This window comes from Arachis hypogaea, chromosome 12, assembly GCF_003086295.3.
Source record: "Arachis hypogaea cultivar Tifrunner chromosome 12, arahy.Tifrunner.gnm2.J5K5, whole genome shotgun sequence".
Classification (NCBI taxonomy): Eukaryota; Viridiplantae; Streptophyta; class Magnoliopsida; order Fabales; family Fabaceae; genus Arachis; species Arachis hypogaea.
In genome coordinates, this window is record NC_092047.1 from 84767513 (window position 1) to 84785625 (window position 18113).

General features: G+C 31.5%; 1 protein-coding gene across 1 annotated transcript; it reads left to right on the top strand.

The window, feature by feature from the left end:
• Positions 1–10586: 10586 nt before the first annotated feature.
• On the top strand, positions 10587–17315 carry LOC112727609 (magnesium-chelatase subunit ChlH, chloroplastic). The gene is made up of 6 exons (XM_025777425.3): positions 10587–11446; positions 11792–12743; positions 12920–13002; positions 13644–15446; positions 15529–16005; positions 16636–17315. The coding sequence occupies exons 1-6, from the start codon at positions 10976–10978 to the stop codon at positions 17011–17013; spliced, it is 4164 nt and encodes a 1387-aa protein (XP_025633210.1). The 5' UTR covers positions 10587–10975; the 3' UTR covers positions 17014–17315.
• The last annotated feature ends 798 nt before the right edge of the window (positions 17316–18113 follow it).

An 18113-nucleotide genomic window follows, 5' to 3' on the forward strand; every position in this document is an offset into this window, starting at 1 on the left:
GACTTAAAGTTTTTAAAAGAGGACTTGTAAAGTAAAAAGAGAGAGCGACCAGGAAAACTACTTAGAAAAACCCAAAGTCCCTTCCGAACCCCTTTGGACTGGAAAAGAGAAAAGAAAACATTCAGTGAAGGAACAACATTCAAGAAATTCATAAGAACTTCAAACGCGCGCAAAAACGCCCACGAGTTCAGGTGTAACTGTGAAGGAGCACAGTTAAACTGAATCAAAACTTTACACTCAAAATCTGCAAATGGAAACTTCACATGCAGCTCAGATAAACAGGGGATATACATATAAAAGTAACCCCAATCCCCCCTCCTCTCACAAACCCTATCCTGACCGGAGCACAGAAGAAACTCGAAACTAACATCAGACCCAGTTCTCACAAATTTAGCAGGAACCAAACCCTGAACCGACTCCTGATTACAGTAAGAGGAAGCCCGAGTCTTTACGTTGTCGTGAACCCAATGGTAGGGATTCTCCTTATCCTCCTCAGCAACCTTCAATTTCTCTTTCTCTCTTTCTTTAACCATTTTTTCAGGAAAAACAAACGAAACTCGAAAGAAAAAATGCAACACAGGAAGAAGACAAGGAGACTAACCTCTGGAAGACATGGTCCCTAATTCACCAAAAACTTTTTTTGCAAAACACCTGAAGACTCGTGTTTGACAATAATCAATTACAACCCACTACTTTAATGGGAATATACTAAATCATTCAGTTACGAGAAGGAAACGGTTAAGCTTGCACATTGGTAAACGTGCACATTAAATCACGGCCTGGTCAACCAAGTGACAAAAATCACTTTTTCCAAAAACAAATAAGAACGGGCATTTCAAAATGCACTCATAAAAAAAAATCCGTTTGAGTTTTTAGCCCAAGCTTGTACGCTCGTTGAGCTTGGGGGCTCAGCTATTCAGCCTCTCTGCGCCGAGGTATATCTTCAAAAAGCTCAACTTGCCGCATACACCAAGTCAAGCTTGGGGGCTGTGTACTGCACCCAAGAATCTCGGCCACGTCCGAGATATACCTCGATGCAACGGTCGCCTTTCAAAAACCGCCCATATACTCGAATCACGGAGCCAGCGTACTTGCCAGCATATCCGGATCAATCCACTCGCGGAAATCTCGGAATATGCTGACCGATCAGGCTCCACGCTGAGCCTATAAATCCGAACAGAAAACATTGAACGGAGACATGAAAAACAACACACTCTCACTCGATAGAACTACTCGGTTTTGCCCTATACTGCTCGTCTCCAATCTTATATCTTTGGTTTTAGTGGTATTTTATTCTATCACTGACTTGAGCGTCGGAGTCCTTTTTGCAGGTACCACGCTCGGGTTCGAGTTCACGAGGATAACGTCGGCTCAGGAGCTCTTATCGTACCATCAGACCGACGTATAAATCAAGAGCAATATCTTTGCCAGAACAAGTTATATAATCAAATTTTAAAAGAAATAGTATGATAAATTAATTTGGATTGATTGAGTGGTTGAGAGATACTGTATAAACAAAAAAAAAAAAAAGTACGATAAAGCTAAGTGACACAATATATGTTAACTAATGAAAAAAGCTTCTTGTACACCGGAATAACTTCCAATTAGGTAATATTATAATCTTGTTCATTAAAATCTTTATATATATGTACCAAAAAAATTTTATACATAAAAAAAATAATATATAACTCAATAAAAATTTAGAAGGTTCAACTCACTATGCTCGGTTATTGATACATAAAATTTAGGGATAAGTACGATTTTGGTCCCAAAAATTTTGCGCCAGAATCGAAATCGTCTCTCTTCTAATTTTCGATTTAAAATCGTCCTTAACGTTTTTTTCGTATTAAAATTGTCCTTTTAATTTTTTTAAGATAAAAATACCCTCACCACTACCAACATAATTACCTCCTTCACTACCACCACCACCACCAACTGCCACTCTACCACCATTATCAACGTCGTCATCACCATCATCATCATCATCAACACCCACTGCCACTCCACCACCACCAACACCGCCGCCGTCCCCCTCCCCCTTTCCCCTTCTCCCTCCCCCTCCCCCTCCCCCACCCCCACCCTGCGTCCCCTCCCCCTCACTGCCTCCCCCTTCCTCCCACCCCGCGTCCCCTCCGCCTCCCTGCCTCCCCCTTCTCCCCACCCAGCGTCCCCACCCGTCCCCTCCCCCTCCCCGTCTCCCCCTTCCCCCCACCTCCACCTCCACCTCCACCTCCACCTCCACACAGGGAAACAGAAATAGAAAATCAACAAATTCAAACACAAATTTAACACAAGCAGAAACAGAAAGCAACAAATCAACAAATCAGCAACAATAATATTCCACAACAAAAGAAGAAGAAATCCAGAAATTCACAGAAGAAGAAAAAGAAGCGGCGGGCGGCGGTGCGACGGTGGGTCGACGGTAAGAAGAAGAAGAAACGGGCGGCGGTGCGGTGGCGAGAAGAAGAAGAAGCGGCGGGCGGCGGTGCGGCGGCATGGCGTCCCCCTTCTCTCCCCCCTCCACCCTCCCCCACCCCCTTTCTCGGCCCCCTCCCCCCTTTCTTTCTTTCTCTCCCCAGTCTCCACCCACCCCGCTTCTCTGATCCCTTTCTTTTTTTTTTTTATTAAAATAGGGGTAGTTTAGGAATTAAATTAAAAATTTTATTTAAAAGGACGATTTTAATACGAAAAAAACATTAAGGACGATTTTAAATCGAAAATTAGAAGATGGACGATTTCGATTCTGGCACAAAATTTTTGGGACCAAAATCGTACTTATCCCTAAAATTTATATTCAAACAAGAAATCATATTAAATCATACTTATATTTGTATATGCTTGAGTAAATATAGTTAAGATAATAAATGTTTCATTGACAATATTTTTTTGTATTTTAAATTATCTTGTTATAATGTTTTTTATAAAATCTTTAGCCAATTTTCTGGTAATTTGTACTCTCATATTAAAAAAAATATTATTTGTATATTAAAATTAGTAATCAAAATCAGTCACTATGTATTTATGTATTATGTATAAATATATGTGTTGTGTAGTTTATTTTAATATTTATTTTATATTTTAATATGTATTTTATACTAATGGCTAATTTTAGTATATACGTAACATAGTCGAATATTAAATTTGTCAAAATTTACTGGATTTTTAATTTAAATTAAATAAATACAAAATTTATGAAAATACATAAAATACAACGTAATTACGTAAATGCATAATATACCACATCTCGGCTACTGGAGGGTTTAAAAAGAGTACTTAGACAAAAATTCTTAAAGGATCTCAATATTTGAGATATGCACAAAATTTTAATTGGGGTCTCAGTCATCGAAATGTGTATAATTGAATTGATGTTATGTTTCTTTGATTTTTATTTTTTTATTTCATCTAATTTATTTGATTTAGATAATTTTGAATTTTAAAATTATAAAAATATTTAATTTAAAATGTAGATGATTATAATTTAAATTAATAACTTAATTTAATTCAATAAAAATAAATATACTTGTATTATTGTCCTAGTTATTTATGAGTATTACAAAATTAATTTTAAAAAAATAACATTATTTGTTTAATTTGTTCTTGTAGTTAAGTAAAATCGAAAATTCTTGGAGTACAGAGTTGGAGAGCAGAGAAGAAAAAGAAAACTTGTGAGTATTTAGGTTTTGATGGTATTTATATATTTATAAATAAATTTTTTTTAATAATAAATAATAAATAAATTAAAAATTAATTTTTTATAAAAAAATAATTAATAACCAGTCTTTTTGATAAATAACGAATAGGTATATTATTTTTATTGAATTAAATTAAATTATTAATTAAATATATTCATATTATTATACTAATTATTTATGAGTAGTGGCAAATTAATTATCAAAATATTTTTGAATATAACTATAAACATTGAATGAATATTTAATAATTAAAAGAATACTATATTTGATAAAATTATTGTCTTCTAGATATTATTATGTGATATTATTAGATTAAATTTTATATTGTATAAATATTATTTTATCATACCAACATAGAATATAACGTTATTAGATTAAGTATGCGCCTAGTATAGCCAATTTATTTTTATAAGCATTATGACTTAATTTAATAATGTCATTTTTTAAAAATTAATTTTGCGGTACTTATAAATAACTAATACAACAATACAATTATATTTGTTTTTAATTAAATTAAATTATTAATTTAAATTATAATCATTTAAATTTTAAATTAAATATTTTATAATTTTAAAATTTAAAATGATTTAAATTAAATTGAATGAAATAGAAAAATAAAAATCAAACAAATATAGTATCAATTCATTATACACATCTTGGAGACTGAAGTTTCAATTGAAACTTTATGCATATCTTGGTTAGTGAGAGACCACACTTATGAATTTTACACGTATCTCGGGTACTCAATATCTATTTAGTTCTTTTAATACAGATCAAAATCTCAGTATCTAAGATCTATTTATTTTTTAAAATTTCTCTGTATCTGAGATATGACTCATATTGTACATTTACATAATTAAGCTATATTTTATATATTTTTGTAAATTTTGTATTAATTTAATTTAAATTAAAAAAATCCAAATTTATTTACTATATGATTTTGGGAGAAAAATAACCACGTGGGGTTCATTAATTTCTAGACCATTTAACATACATGGGCATTGTAAACAACATCATTAAATAATTTGTAATGTTGTAAAATTAATTTTATCTTCAATAACACTATCTTACTTAATATCTATGTACTCTATTGAAACTTTATCAAATGTTATCATATAAACATGTCATTAATCAAGTCTTCAAGGGTAGATATATCACTCTCATTTGATCTATGTCCATGAGAAATGCTAAAGAAAAAAAAAATTAAATAGCAATGCGACAAAGTAACAAAAAAGTACAAAATAATAGTAATGAATGTTCCATCTAACATGTGGTAAGTGAAGGGGAAGCGTATGACCAAGTACAAAACTTGTTTCCAATTGGATTTTATGACTTTGTCCACACAAAATATCGAAACTCGCCTTTCAATGCCAGACACAAACCCAAAATGAAAGTATCTTTATATAATCAAAAGGGCATTATATTGTCACACTTTCTCTCTCTGTCATCATCCAGATATGATATTAGATATCCACGCTCTCCTTTCTCTACTGCAGGGAAAATCCAATGGGTAATGCTATGGTGCTGAAAGTAATTTTTTTCAATACATGATGAAATGAAGTGGCAAGAAGGAACGGTGGACGCGTGGTTCACCTGTAGCTATAATTGGGGACAACAGCTGATGCACAACAGATGGGTCACAATCATCCGTCAGTTGAAAAAAAGTAGTTGGTGATGTTTGCAGGATAAATTAATGCATAATTGAAAAATTAATTGATGGTTAATGGAGATAATCTCTTGTGACTTTTTTTGGGTATGGCCATACTGACTGGACTAAGAAATGCTCTTTTGAACATAAAACTCAAATTGGGCCATGAAATGCTATTATGGTAATAATAAACAATAACAATATAAAGCCCAGGAGAATAATAATAATAATAATAATAATAATAATAATAATAATAATAATAATAATAATAATAATAATAATAATAATAATAATCTTATATATATATATATAGAAAAAAGACAACTATAATTTTATTTATAAACCCTAAATGTAAATTTTATTTTAATAAATACATTAAAAATTAAAATACATTAAAAAAATTTAATATATGAATTAAAAGAAAAATTTAATTATAACAAATTTTTTATTTTAATTTATACTAATTTATTATGTATGTATTCAATTTACTATATATATTTTGTATATAATAAATCGAAATTAGATTTATATGTAAATACCTAAAAATTGAGTTTGCCTAATTCGATTTATATAAATCTATTTAGGACATATATGAAACTAATTTTTATTTAAGACATCGGTGTAATTTTAGTCTCCAATCAATTTATTAACATAAATTATCCTTATTTTTAAAAAATTACAAAACCTTTTTTATTTTTCAAATTTTAAAAATTTCAGTTTTTAAATTTATTTTACTACCTTTGTTTATTTCAAATTTTATAACTTTGCACTAATAATACTATTAGATTTATATTTTACTTTAAAAAATTACAAACTAAAATCAACTTTAAAAAACTTCTAAATCAACATCAGTTGAATAAAAGTTATGAGATCTTTAATTAACTAAACTTTTAATAATTCATTAATTAATAATTACTTTGTATTTACTGTGCTCTTCAAATTTTTTATAAAAAATTAAAAGATCAAAATCATCAAATTACAAAATACTAACAAAAGTTTTTTTTTTAATTTCTAAATATAATTTAACTTTAATTACGATAACATATTTTATTGTTAGACCCTTTTTGAGGTATCCAAAATTTTTGCAACATGACATTTTTTGGGTCCAACAAATGTTGGGTGTTGACATAAAAAAAAGGTAAAGCTCGAGAAATTAAATAATGATAATAATAATAGTAACCATACTTATAAAATTATAAATTAATTTCAATTATAAATTAGATAATTATTTGTTGGACCCAAAAAATGTCATGTTGCAAAAATTTTAGATACCTCAAAAAAGTCCAACAATAAAATATGCTATCGTAAGTAAAGTTAAATTATATTTAGAAATTAAAAAAAAACTTTTGTTAGTATTTTATAATTTGATGATTTTGATCTTTTAATTTTTTATAAAAAATTTGAAGAGCACAGTAAATACAAAGTAATTATTAATTAATGAATCATTAAAAGTTTAGTTAATTAAAGATCTCATAATTTTTATTCAACTTATGTTGATTTAGAAGTTTTTTAAAGTTGATTTTAGTTTGCAATTTTTTAAAGTAAAATATAAATCTAATAGTATTATTAGTGCAAAGTTATAAAATTTGAAATAAACAAAGGTAGTAAAATAAATTTAAAAACTGAAATTTTTAAAATTTGAAAAATAAAAAAAGGTTTTGTAATTTTTTAAAAATAAGGATAATTTATGTTAATAAATTGATTGGAGACTAAAATTACACCGATGTCTTAAATAAAAATTAGTTTTATATATGTCCTAAATAGATCTATATAAATCGAATTAGGTAAACTCAATTTTTAGGTATTTACATATAAATCTAATTTTGATTTATTATATACAAAATATATATAGTAAATTGAATACATACATAATAAATTAGTATAAATTAAAATAAAAAATTTGTTATAATTAAATTTTTCTTTTAATTCATATATTAAAATTTTTTAATGTATTTTAATTTTTAATGTATTTATTAAAATAAAATTTACATTTAGGGTTTATAAATAAAATTGTAGTTGTCTTTTTTCTATATATATATATAAGATTATTATTATTATTATTATTATTATTATTATTATTATTATTATTATTATTATTACTTATTCTCCTGGGCTTTATATTGTTATTGTTTATTATTACCATAATAGCATTTCATGGCCCAATTTGAGTTTTATGTTCAAAAGAGCATTTTTTAGTCCAGTCAGTATGACCATACCCAAAAAAAGACACAAGATATTATCTTCCTTAACCATCAATTAATTTTTCAATTATGCATTAATTTATCCTGCAAATATCACCAACTACTTTTTTTCAAATGACAGATGATTGTGACCCATCTGTTGTGCATCAGCTGTTGTCCCCAATTGTAGCTACAGGTGAACCACGCGTCCACCGTTCCTTCTTGCCACTTCATTTCATCATGTATTGAAAAAAATTACTTTCAGCACCATAGCATTACCCAAATCCAATTCCACCAATCAGAATCCAAAAAACTCCATCCAATAAAACTCAAAAAGATAGAAGTAGCAATTGAAATTGATTACCTGAGTGTGACACGTATGCACCAACACTAACACATTTTAATTATTATTTCACTCTAAATTTTAAAATTTATCTATCTTATATCTTAAAAATATATATTAAATTTATAAATAAAAAAATATTAAAAATATAAAAAGTTAAATTTTTAATATATTTATTAAATAAAAATATTTTTAAATTTTTTATTAATAATAAATTCATTATATAATTTTAAAATACATATTAATTAAATTTTAAATTGTAAGATTATATAATAAAAAATTTTTAAAATGTTCTAAATCATTCGTGTTCTAATAATAATTTTAATAGTTAATTTTTATTATAAAATTAAAAATAATGACTAAAATTATTAGACTATTAATATTCCAGAACCCTTAAAAAAATTTTCATATGATAATGGGTCTATTTAGAATGTTTCAATAATTTTTGTATTTGATCTTTATTATAAAATATATATCAATCACTAAAATACTAATATTTTTAGAATAGTTAAATTCTATATGTCAACAAGTCTATTTAAAACACTTATGAAATAAGATTTTGCAAATCTATAATCTAAAGACACATTTTTTTTATCGAAAATAGGAAGATTCGAATCCGTGACTTTTTAGATGAATATAGAGAGATTATATTTTTTCTAAAGTATTATAAAAAAAATTTGACTAAAAATTATTGAAAATTTAACTTTTTTTTTATATTTTCAATGTATTGGATAATTTTTTAATCTTTATAATACCTTAACAAAAATAGAGATACAACAGACTGAAATTTAAAAAAAATAGAATTTAATAGTATTTTTTTAAAAAAATATTTTTATTTAATTTTTTAAATTCTAAATCTACCTTTTAGTCTTTATATTTATCTTAAACTAAATATAATATTAAAATATAATTCAGTTTAATATATTTTACTCCAAATATAATACAGAGACTTAATTTAATTTTTGTTTTCTAATCTCTGTCTTCCTTTCAAATGTAATCTTAAAATATATGTTAGCTAAATCTTATTAAATATTAAAATATAAATTTTAAAAATTTTAAATCAGAATATATGCAATTTGATTAAATTCATAAAAACTATACTTTTTGAATACTAATGAGTACTTTGATTTATAGATATAAAACACCATCAACAACAATAAAATGAAGTGATTGGTTATATGTATCAAACATACTTGAATCTATTTTATCAATCATATACAAACTCAGTTTATTCATGTTTGAATTTCTTCCATTTCACTCAACTAAAGCGAAATTTTACTGTGCCACTTCAATTTTCTCTTTGAATTTAACTGAGTGTACGGTTTAATTTTCATTAGTTACCAACTGTGGAATATGATCTCACTCTTGTAAATGAAAAATATTTTATAATTAGTCGTATAAATTTTAACCAGAGGTTGGAGCGGTAATACGCTCTAAAATATAAAAAAAAGGGTTTATTTTTAAAAGTTGTAAGCTAAAATATTCTTTTATTTTTAATATTTATAAAGAGCTTAAAAATATTTTTAAAAAATAATTTATATTAATTTTATTTTCAAAGTTTGAATAAATTTTTTTTTCTCACGCCTTAATTATGTCCTATTTCTGTAATTTAAAATAACCTCTAATTATTTTTGTTTATAATATTTGGTTTATATTTTAAAATTACCTCTAACTAACCTATCATTAAAAAACAGATATAATATATAAAAGTAATTTTGAGAAGTATTATATTAAGCATGATAAGAAAAAATGATACAAATCAAATATAAATTTAAGAATAAAGTATTAAATTGGTCTCTATATTTAAAGTAATCCTATTTTGGTTCTTAATGTTTAAAATATTCTATTTGAATCAAAATAAAGTTTTATTTAGTTTGAATTTAATCCTACCGTGAGATTAAAGTTAAATAATTAATGTCGTATATGAGAGCAGTACAAGAACAAGATCAATAATTTGGAAACTAGTACAAGCTCCAGAGGTACAAAATTAATCGTAAATGCATCAATATATTTATTTACCATCTTCTTAGTTCAATAGAAAAGATTTCATTTAAATTGTAAAAAAAATGATAAATAAATATATTGATACTGGTTGATTTTGTTTCTTTGGATCTTGTACTTGTTCTTCACATTATCGATCTTGTTCTTATATTCTGTTAATTACCTCACGATAGGACTATATTGAAACTAAATGAAACTTTTTTAGATTTAAATAGGATACTTTAAACCTTAAGGACCAACACAAAATTATACCCAAACAAAGAGGACTAATTTAATACTTTATCCTAAATTTAATTATGATGTATAAATAATTATTTAATTATATTTATTTCTTTAGATAATTATTTATATAGTTAATATACAAAATAATTAAATAAACGCATAAATTAATTTTATAATGACCGTAAATTAATTAAAATTAAATTAATCAAATATTATATATTATATATAATTTTAAAATAAAAAAGGCTAAGAAATTAATAAATTTTATAATTTATAATTATTAATTAATTATAATGAATATTTTAATAATATAAAATTATAATTAATAATATAAAATTATTTATTTTTTTTGTTAATTAAATATTAACCAAATTTTAATAAAAATATTGGACTCCTAAATTTTTTCTTTTAAAATTTCTTACAAATATTGAATATTACGAGCAAAAACATGGTTTACTCAAATTTATATCATAAAAAAAAAAGAAAAAAAGAAAAAACCTATGCTGGAGTCGAATGACTAGCTGATTCGCCACGTGGTCGAAGCTCTCACCACTAAGCTTAAAAAATCGTTTGAATTGTGGGATTCCCTTTCTTCTCTCTCCTACTCTCCACAGTCCACACAAACCAAATAAGAACTCACAGCCACCCATTTTCTCTTCTCAAAGGACGAACAGCAACCTTCACTCTCTCAACTCTCAACTCAACTAGCAGCATAACATACAACAAAGAAACTCTGCTCATAATCCTCAATTCCCAACTCTTTATATTCAACCAATTCCCTCTTTGCTTTGCTTCTCTTCTCTTCTCTTCTCTTCTCTAATTCGAGAAGAGACAGCATTTCTTCTTCTTCTTCTTCTTCTTCTTTTGTACAGTGTTTCATTAACATACAATGGCTTCTTTAGTATCTTCACCATTCACACTACCGAGTTCTAAAACCGACCAACTCTCTGCTATTTCACAGAGACATCTCTTCCTTCATTCTTTCCTTCCAAAGAAGGCAAACTGCCATGGAAACTCATCAAGATCTTCCCTCAGAGTGAAATGTGCTGCAATTGGCAATGGCCTCTTCACACAAACCACACCAGAAGTTCGTAGAATAGTTCCAGACAAGAACAACAACAACCAGAACCTTCCAACGGTTAAGATTGTATATGTGGTTCTTGAAGCTCAGTACCAGTCATCTTTGTCTGCTGCAGTTAGAGCTCTCAACAGCATCAACAAAGATGCTTCCTTTGAGGTTGTTGGTTACTTGGTCGAGGAGCTTCGCGACGAAGCCACTTACAAGACATTCTGCAAGGATTTGGAGGACGCCAATGTCTTCATTGGCTCATTGATCTTTGTGGAGGAACTTGCCCTTAAGGTTAAGGCCTATGCATATCTGCATTAAATACTGTTCGTTATCTTATACTCCTTAAATTTGTGACTAATTTTATCGACCGCTATGTATTTGTGCATAAATATATGTGTTAGTTTATCTCATTTTCAATGTATATTTTGCATTTTATACTGCTGATTTGGTTGCGATTCTTGATGTACAGATAACATGGTGGTTGTTGTATTTATGTATCATACTGTATCATAGTGACAAATACTATATTCTTACGCACCAATGTGTATCCGCCTCCACCACTGTTATCTTAAACTACTTGAATTTCTAACTAATTTTCTTTTAAATCTACTTGTATTCATATTTGTGTGACGGCAGGTTAAGGCTGCTGTGGAGAAAGAAAGGGAGAGGCTTGATGCAGTTCTTGTGTTCCCATCAATGCCTGAGGTGATGAGGCTCAACAAATTAGGCTCGTTCAGCATGTCACAGCTTGGACAATCCAAGAGCCCCTTTTTTCAGCTCTTCAAGAAGAAGAAGACCTCTTCTGCAGGTTTCGCTGACAGCATGTTGAAGCTTGTGAGGACACTGCCAAAGGTTTTGAAGTACTTGCCAAGTGATAAGGCTCAAGATGCTAGGCTCTATATCCTGAGCCTGCAGTTTTGGCTTGGCGGTTCGCCTGATAACTTGCAGAATTTCTTGAAGATGATTTCGGGGTCTTATGTTCCGGCCTTGAAAGGGACAAAGATGGAGTATTCGGAGCCAGTTTTGTACTTGGACACCGGAATTTGGCATCCTTTAGCACCTTGTATGTATGATGATGTTAAGGAGTATTTGAATTGGTATGGAACAAGAAGGGATGCTGATGAGAAGCTTAGGAGTCCGAATGCGCCGGTAATTGGTTTGATTTTGCAGAGGAGCCATATTGTGACTGGAGATGATGGTCATTACGTGGCTGTGATCATGGAGCTGGAGGCCAGAGGGGCCAAGGTTATTCCGATTTTCGCTGGAGGACTTGACTTTTCGGGACCAGTGGAGAGGTTCTTGATTGATCCAATTAGTAAGAAACCGTTTGTGAATTCGGTTGTGTCCCTAACCGGCTTCGCCCTTGTTGGAGGCCCTGCCAGGCAAGACCATCCGAGAGCAGTTGAGGCATTGAGCAAGCTAGATGTTCCTTATATTGTTGCATTGCCATTGGTGTTCCAGACAACAGAAGAGTGGCTGAACAGTACTTTGGGTTTGCACCCAATTCAGGTTGCTCTTCAAGTTGCCTTACCCGAACTAGACGGTGGTATGGAGCCAATAGTTTTTGCTGGCCGAGATCCAAAAACTGGTAATAATACTTTCTCTTTACAGCCTGAATTGTAATGATTCATATGGTGCAGATATCTTTAGGTGTATTTTGGTAGCATATATGACCATTCTTTTAAATGCTTAAACATACCAATTTTATCAGACAAAGTCACAAAAACTATATGTTTGTTAATTCGTTAATTGATGTGTTTTCAGGAAAATCTCACGCTCTTCACAAGAGAGTGGAGCAGCTCTGCACTAGGGCGATCAAGTGGGCTGAACTGAAAAGAAAATCAAAGGTACTTTGCCCTTTTCTGAGTCTTAGGAGTTACATAATAATCTGGTTCAAGTAAAATCTTTATAGAGACTTCAAAGATTTATACCCAAGATATAATTGATAACAACTTTTTGATCTCCTCTTCGTAAATTTGTCCAGCTTGGAAAGATAGTCAACATTTCGATGAATTAGAAAATAATCTGCCAGAGTTTCCATAATTAATATTCACTCAACTGAAGATTACTTTCTAGTAAAATATTTGATGGTGATTTCTTTTGTTTGATACCATAATTACCTAATAATTTTTGCAGCAACAATGAGGTTTAGGCATGTTTAGTAACAACTTATTTTGGGAAGTAATCACTTTCTCTCAAGACCTAAATGATATGGAGTAAAGCAAGGAATAATATTCTTGTTTATTTCTTTCTTAGTATTTTACCATTTTCATACTACTACTTAGGAATTTCTTTAACCTACGAACTTCCATTTCAGTATTTGTATATTAGGTTAACTTTGTAACTATGGTTAAAAAAAAAAAAAACTTAGTCATTGTTCTTTATTTCTTAGGTTCATCTGCTTTTTGAATTTGCAGCAAGTTGTTCTGTTTTCTTACAGCAGTAAGACTAAATATGTTGAAATCGATAAATTTATGTGTTCGTTCAGGAAGAGAAGAGACTAGCAATTACTGTCTTTAGTTTCCCACCAGACAAAGGAAATGTAGGAACTGCTGCCTACCTGAATGTCTTTGCCTCCATATTCTCTGTTCTCAAAGATCTTGAGTATGATGGTTACAATGTTGAGGGACTTCCGGAGACTCCAGAAGCCTTGATCGAAGAAGTAATACATGACAAAGAAGCTCAATTCAGCAGCCCTAATCTGAACATTGCTTACAAAATGAGTGTCCGGGAATACCAAAAACTTACTCCCTACGCCACAGCACTAGAAGAAAACTGGGGAAAACCACCGGGGAATCTGAATGCGGATGGAGAGAACCTGTTGGTATATGGTAAACAATATGGTAATGTTTTCATAGGTGTTCAGCCCACCTTTGGTTATGAAGGCGATCCTATGCGGTTGCTTTTCTCTAAATCTGCTAGCCCACATCATGGATTTGCAGCCTATTACTCTTTCGTCGAGAAAATATTCAAAGCCGATGCTGTCCTTCACTTCGGGACACATGGTTCACTTGAATTCATGCCTGGAAAGCAGGTTGGGATGAGTGATGTATGTTACCCAGACAGTCTCATTGGCAATATTCCCAATGTCTATTACTATGCTGCAAACAATCCTTCTGAAGCCACCATAGCAAAACGTAGGAGTTATGCCAACACCATTAGCTATCTCACTCCTCCGGCAGAAAATGCAGGACTCTACAAAGGTCTGAAGCAACTAAGTGAACTCATTTCGTCGTACCAGTCTCTCAAGGACACTGGCCGTGGGCCACAAATTGTCAGTTCAATTATCAGCACAGCCAAACAATGCAATCTTGACAAGGATGTCGCCCTGCCGGACGAGGGCGAAGAGCTCCCAGCTAAAGAGAGAGACCTTGTAGTTGGAAAGGTGTATTCTAAGATCATGGAGATCGAGTCTCGCCTTTTGCCATGTGGGCTGCATGTCATTGGTGAGCCCCCATCAGCCTTGGAAGCAGTTGCTACTCTGGTGAATATTGCTGCTCTTGACCGTCCTGAAGATGGCATTTCTTCACTCCCATCTATACTAGCTGAGACTGTGGGAAGAAACATAGAGGAAGTTTATAGAGGGAGCGACAAAGGAATACTGAAGGACGTGGAGCTCCTTCGGCAAATAACCGAAGCGTCCCGTGGAGCAATTACTTCCTTTGTGGAGAAAACAACTAATAAGAAGGGTCAAGTTGTTGATGTATCAAATAAACTTACCTCAATCCTTGGGTTCGGCATAAATGAGCCATGGATTCAGTACTTGTCAAACACCAAATTCTACCGTGCTGATAGGGAAAAACTCAGAACATTGTTCGAGTTTTTGGGGGAGTGTCTGAAGTTGGTTGTGGCTGACAATGAATTGGGAAGTTTGAAACAAGCTTTGGAGGGTAAATACGTCGAGCCAGGACCCGGTGGTGATCCAATTAGAAATCCTAAAGTTCTGCCAACTGGAAAGAACATTCATGCGCTCGACCCACAAGCTATTCCTACTACTGCAGCAATGCAGAGTGCTAAAATAGTAGTAGACAGATTGATTGAGAGGCAGAAGGTTGATAATGGAGGGAAGTATCCTGAAACTATTGCACTTGTATTATGGGGAACAGACAATATCAAAACATATGGTGAATCCCTGGCTCAGGTCTTGTGGATGATTGGTGTGAGACCAGTGGCCGATACTTTCGGAAGGGTCAACCGTGTGGAACCTGTCAGTCTTGAAGAGCTTGGAAGGCCTAGGATTGATGTCGTCGTTAATTGCTCGGGAGTGTTCAGAGACCTTTTCATCAATCAGGTATTAACCATCTTACTCTGGATAAATTTAGTCCCCTTTGTATTCCAAAACTGATTAGGATATTCCTTTGCATCTTTCTCAGATGAATCTTCTGGATAGAGCAGTGAAGATGGTCGCCGAGTTAGACGAACCAGCCGAGCAGAACTTTGTAAGGAAGCATGCATTGGAGCAAGCTCAATCCCTCGGGATTGATGTTCGGGAAGCTGCAACAAGGATCTTCTCCAACGCCTCAGGGTCATACTCTTCAAACATTAACCTGGCTGTGGAGAACTCCTCATGGAATGATGAGAAGCAGCTTCAGGACATGTACCTTAGCCGAAAGTCTTTCGCATTCGACTGTGATGCTCCCGGTGCAGGCATGATGGAAAAGAGAAAAGTGTTCGAGATGGCTCTGAGCACAGCAGACGCCACATTCCAAAACCTTGACTCATCAGAAATCTCCCTCACTGATGTCAGCCATTACTTTGACTCGGACCCAACTAACTTGGTTCAAAATCTAAGGAAAGATGGGAAGAAGCCAAGTGCTTACATTGCTGACACCACCACAGCCAATGCGCAGGTAAATGTTGCTATGCTCTCTTGATTATGGTGTGAAACGTAAACACAACAATTTTAGATAGAAATACTAATACAACAATATGCACAAGTATTAAATTTCTATATACCTTAATCAAGTATCTATAAATAATATCCTACTAAGCATCATCTAGATATGACAATTTTTGCCAAGTTATTGATTGAATAATGAATAGAATGAATCTTATATTTTAGTTAAAATATATGTTGAAATACAAAATACACATCGAAACAATATATGTATTTATACACAAATACATGGTGGCTAATTTTTTGTGCCCACATAACATTTTTAAAAAGAAATGCTAGGTAACCACCTTTTTTTTAGCTAACATAAGCCTACCTTTTTAAAACTATTTTGTTTATATTAAATTTTAGATTCTGAATCTTAAATTATTAAATTTGGCTAATGTTGACTAACTAAAAATTGGTGCCTGTACTTTCTGTTTTGAAAAAAAAAATGTCTAAAGCAGTATCCAATGCATATGTGAGTAAAACTGGAGTGTTTGTGCATCATATTCTTCACATGAATCACTTATTTCAATGCTTCGTTTTGACCACTTAAGAATTATTCACAAAACACACACTGATCTGATGAGAAATTCCTTTCCAGGTGCGGACCCTTGCTGAGACGGTTCGACTTGACGCAAGAACCAAGCTGCTGAACCCCAAATGGTACGAAGGCATGCTGTCAACCGGGTATGAAGGTGTCCGTGAGATCGAGAAGAGGCTGACCAACACGGTCGGGTGGAGTGCAACTTCAGGCCAAGTTGACAACTGGGTATACGAAGAAGCCAACACAACATTCATTCAAGACGAGGAAATGCTGAAGAAGCTCATGAACACCAATCCCAACTCCTTCAGGAAGCTGGTGCAGACATTCTTGGAAGCCAATGGGCGCGGCTATTGGGAGACTTCAGAAGATAACATTGAGAAGCTGAGGCAGTTGTACTCTGAAGTTGAAGACAAGATTGAAGGCATTGATCGCTGAAAGTGCAATGCTTCTATGGATGAGACTTGATATGAATACACCATATACCAAAATAATGAAGAGAGATTTTTAACTGCTGATTTTAACTGTGTACCAATGTACAATCTTTGTCTCTTGAGACTCCTTGCCATGCAGTACCCATAGTTGTTGCGTTGCCAATGCCATCCATTTATTGTGATTTTTGTTGTCTTTTTATTCTCTTTTTCCTTGTAATTTTTGTTCATTCCCCGGGACCACTACATCCTTTTGTGCAGTTGCCAAATGCCAAGTGAATAATAAGTACAGCTTCCATTTTAGAACTAGTGATTTTTTCTTCTTTTATTTTATATTATTTTCGTTTGAGTAAATTGCATGCATTTTCAGGGAGAGATTCCGTAATGACACCCACTTTAACGTGGGGGAAGACATACATACACAGACTCAATTGATGCAGACTTCAATTATATTTATTTTTTCTTTAAAACAATGTCAGGTTCATATCTGTGCATGACTTTTATTTATTTTGGAAGAGTAAAGCTTTAATTCGGCCCTGTCTATTTTCATTAAGGAAAATGCGATTTCTTATCAAAAGAAAATGGACACTTCAATCCTAACGTTTTTATTTTGGGACAATATAAATTATCTATTAAAAAATTCGTAAAATAGTAATAAAAATTGATTTGTGGAGAATTTTATTTGTATTTGTATTTGTAGGGTTATACAATTTCAATTTGGAATGAGCTAAATAGTATCCTAAGATATTAGTTTAAAATGTTTAAAATAAAACATTTTGACACTTTCAATGAATTAAGAACTTACAGAAAGAATACCCTTAATAAGCTATTTGTTAACAAGATTCTTAATAAAGTTAGAGTACCTATATCAATGTTTAATTATACCCATTGCTTCTGTATCAGTATATAAGATGCAGATAACATTTTTTTTTCCTAAATGGTATGGCATGAGATTGACAAAGTTATAAGGCATTTTGTGTAGAGTAATAAGTCTTGCGGTTTGCGTCCAACTTCTTGAAAAGTTCTCACCACTCCTAAGAGATATAGAGGATTAGCCTAAGAGATTCTCGGAATGTGAATGTTGCTCTTGTTGAAAATTAGTTTGGA

What these genes read in the sequence shown, in the direction of transcription:
- LOC112727609 (XM_025777425.3), top strand. Translation starts at nt 10,976, where the DNA reads ATGGCTTCTTTAGTATCTTCACCATTCACACTACCGAGTTCTAAAACC. An exon ending in GAGACCTTTTCATCAATCAG is followed by an intron (nt 15,447 to 15,528) that starts GTATTAACCATC and finishes CATCTTTCTCAG; the next exon opens with ATGAATCTTCTGGATAGAGC. An exon ending in CCACCACAGCCAATGCGCAG is followed by an intron (nt 16,006 to 16,635) that starts GTAAATGTTGCT and finishes ATTCCTTTCCAG; the next exon opens with GTGCGGACCCTTGCTGAGAC.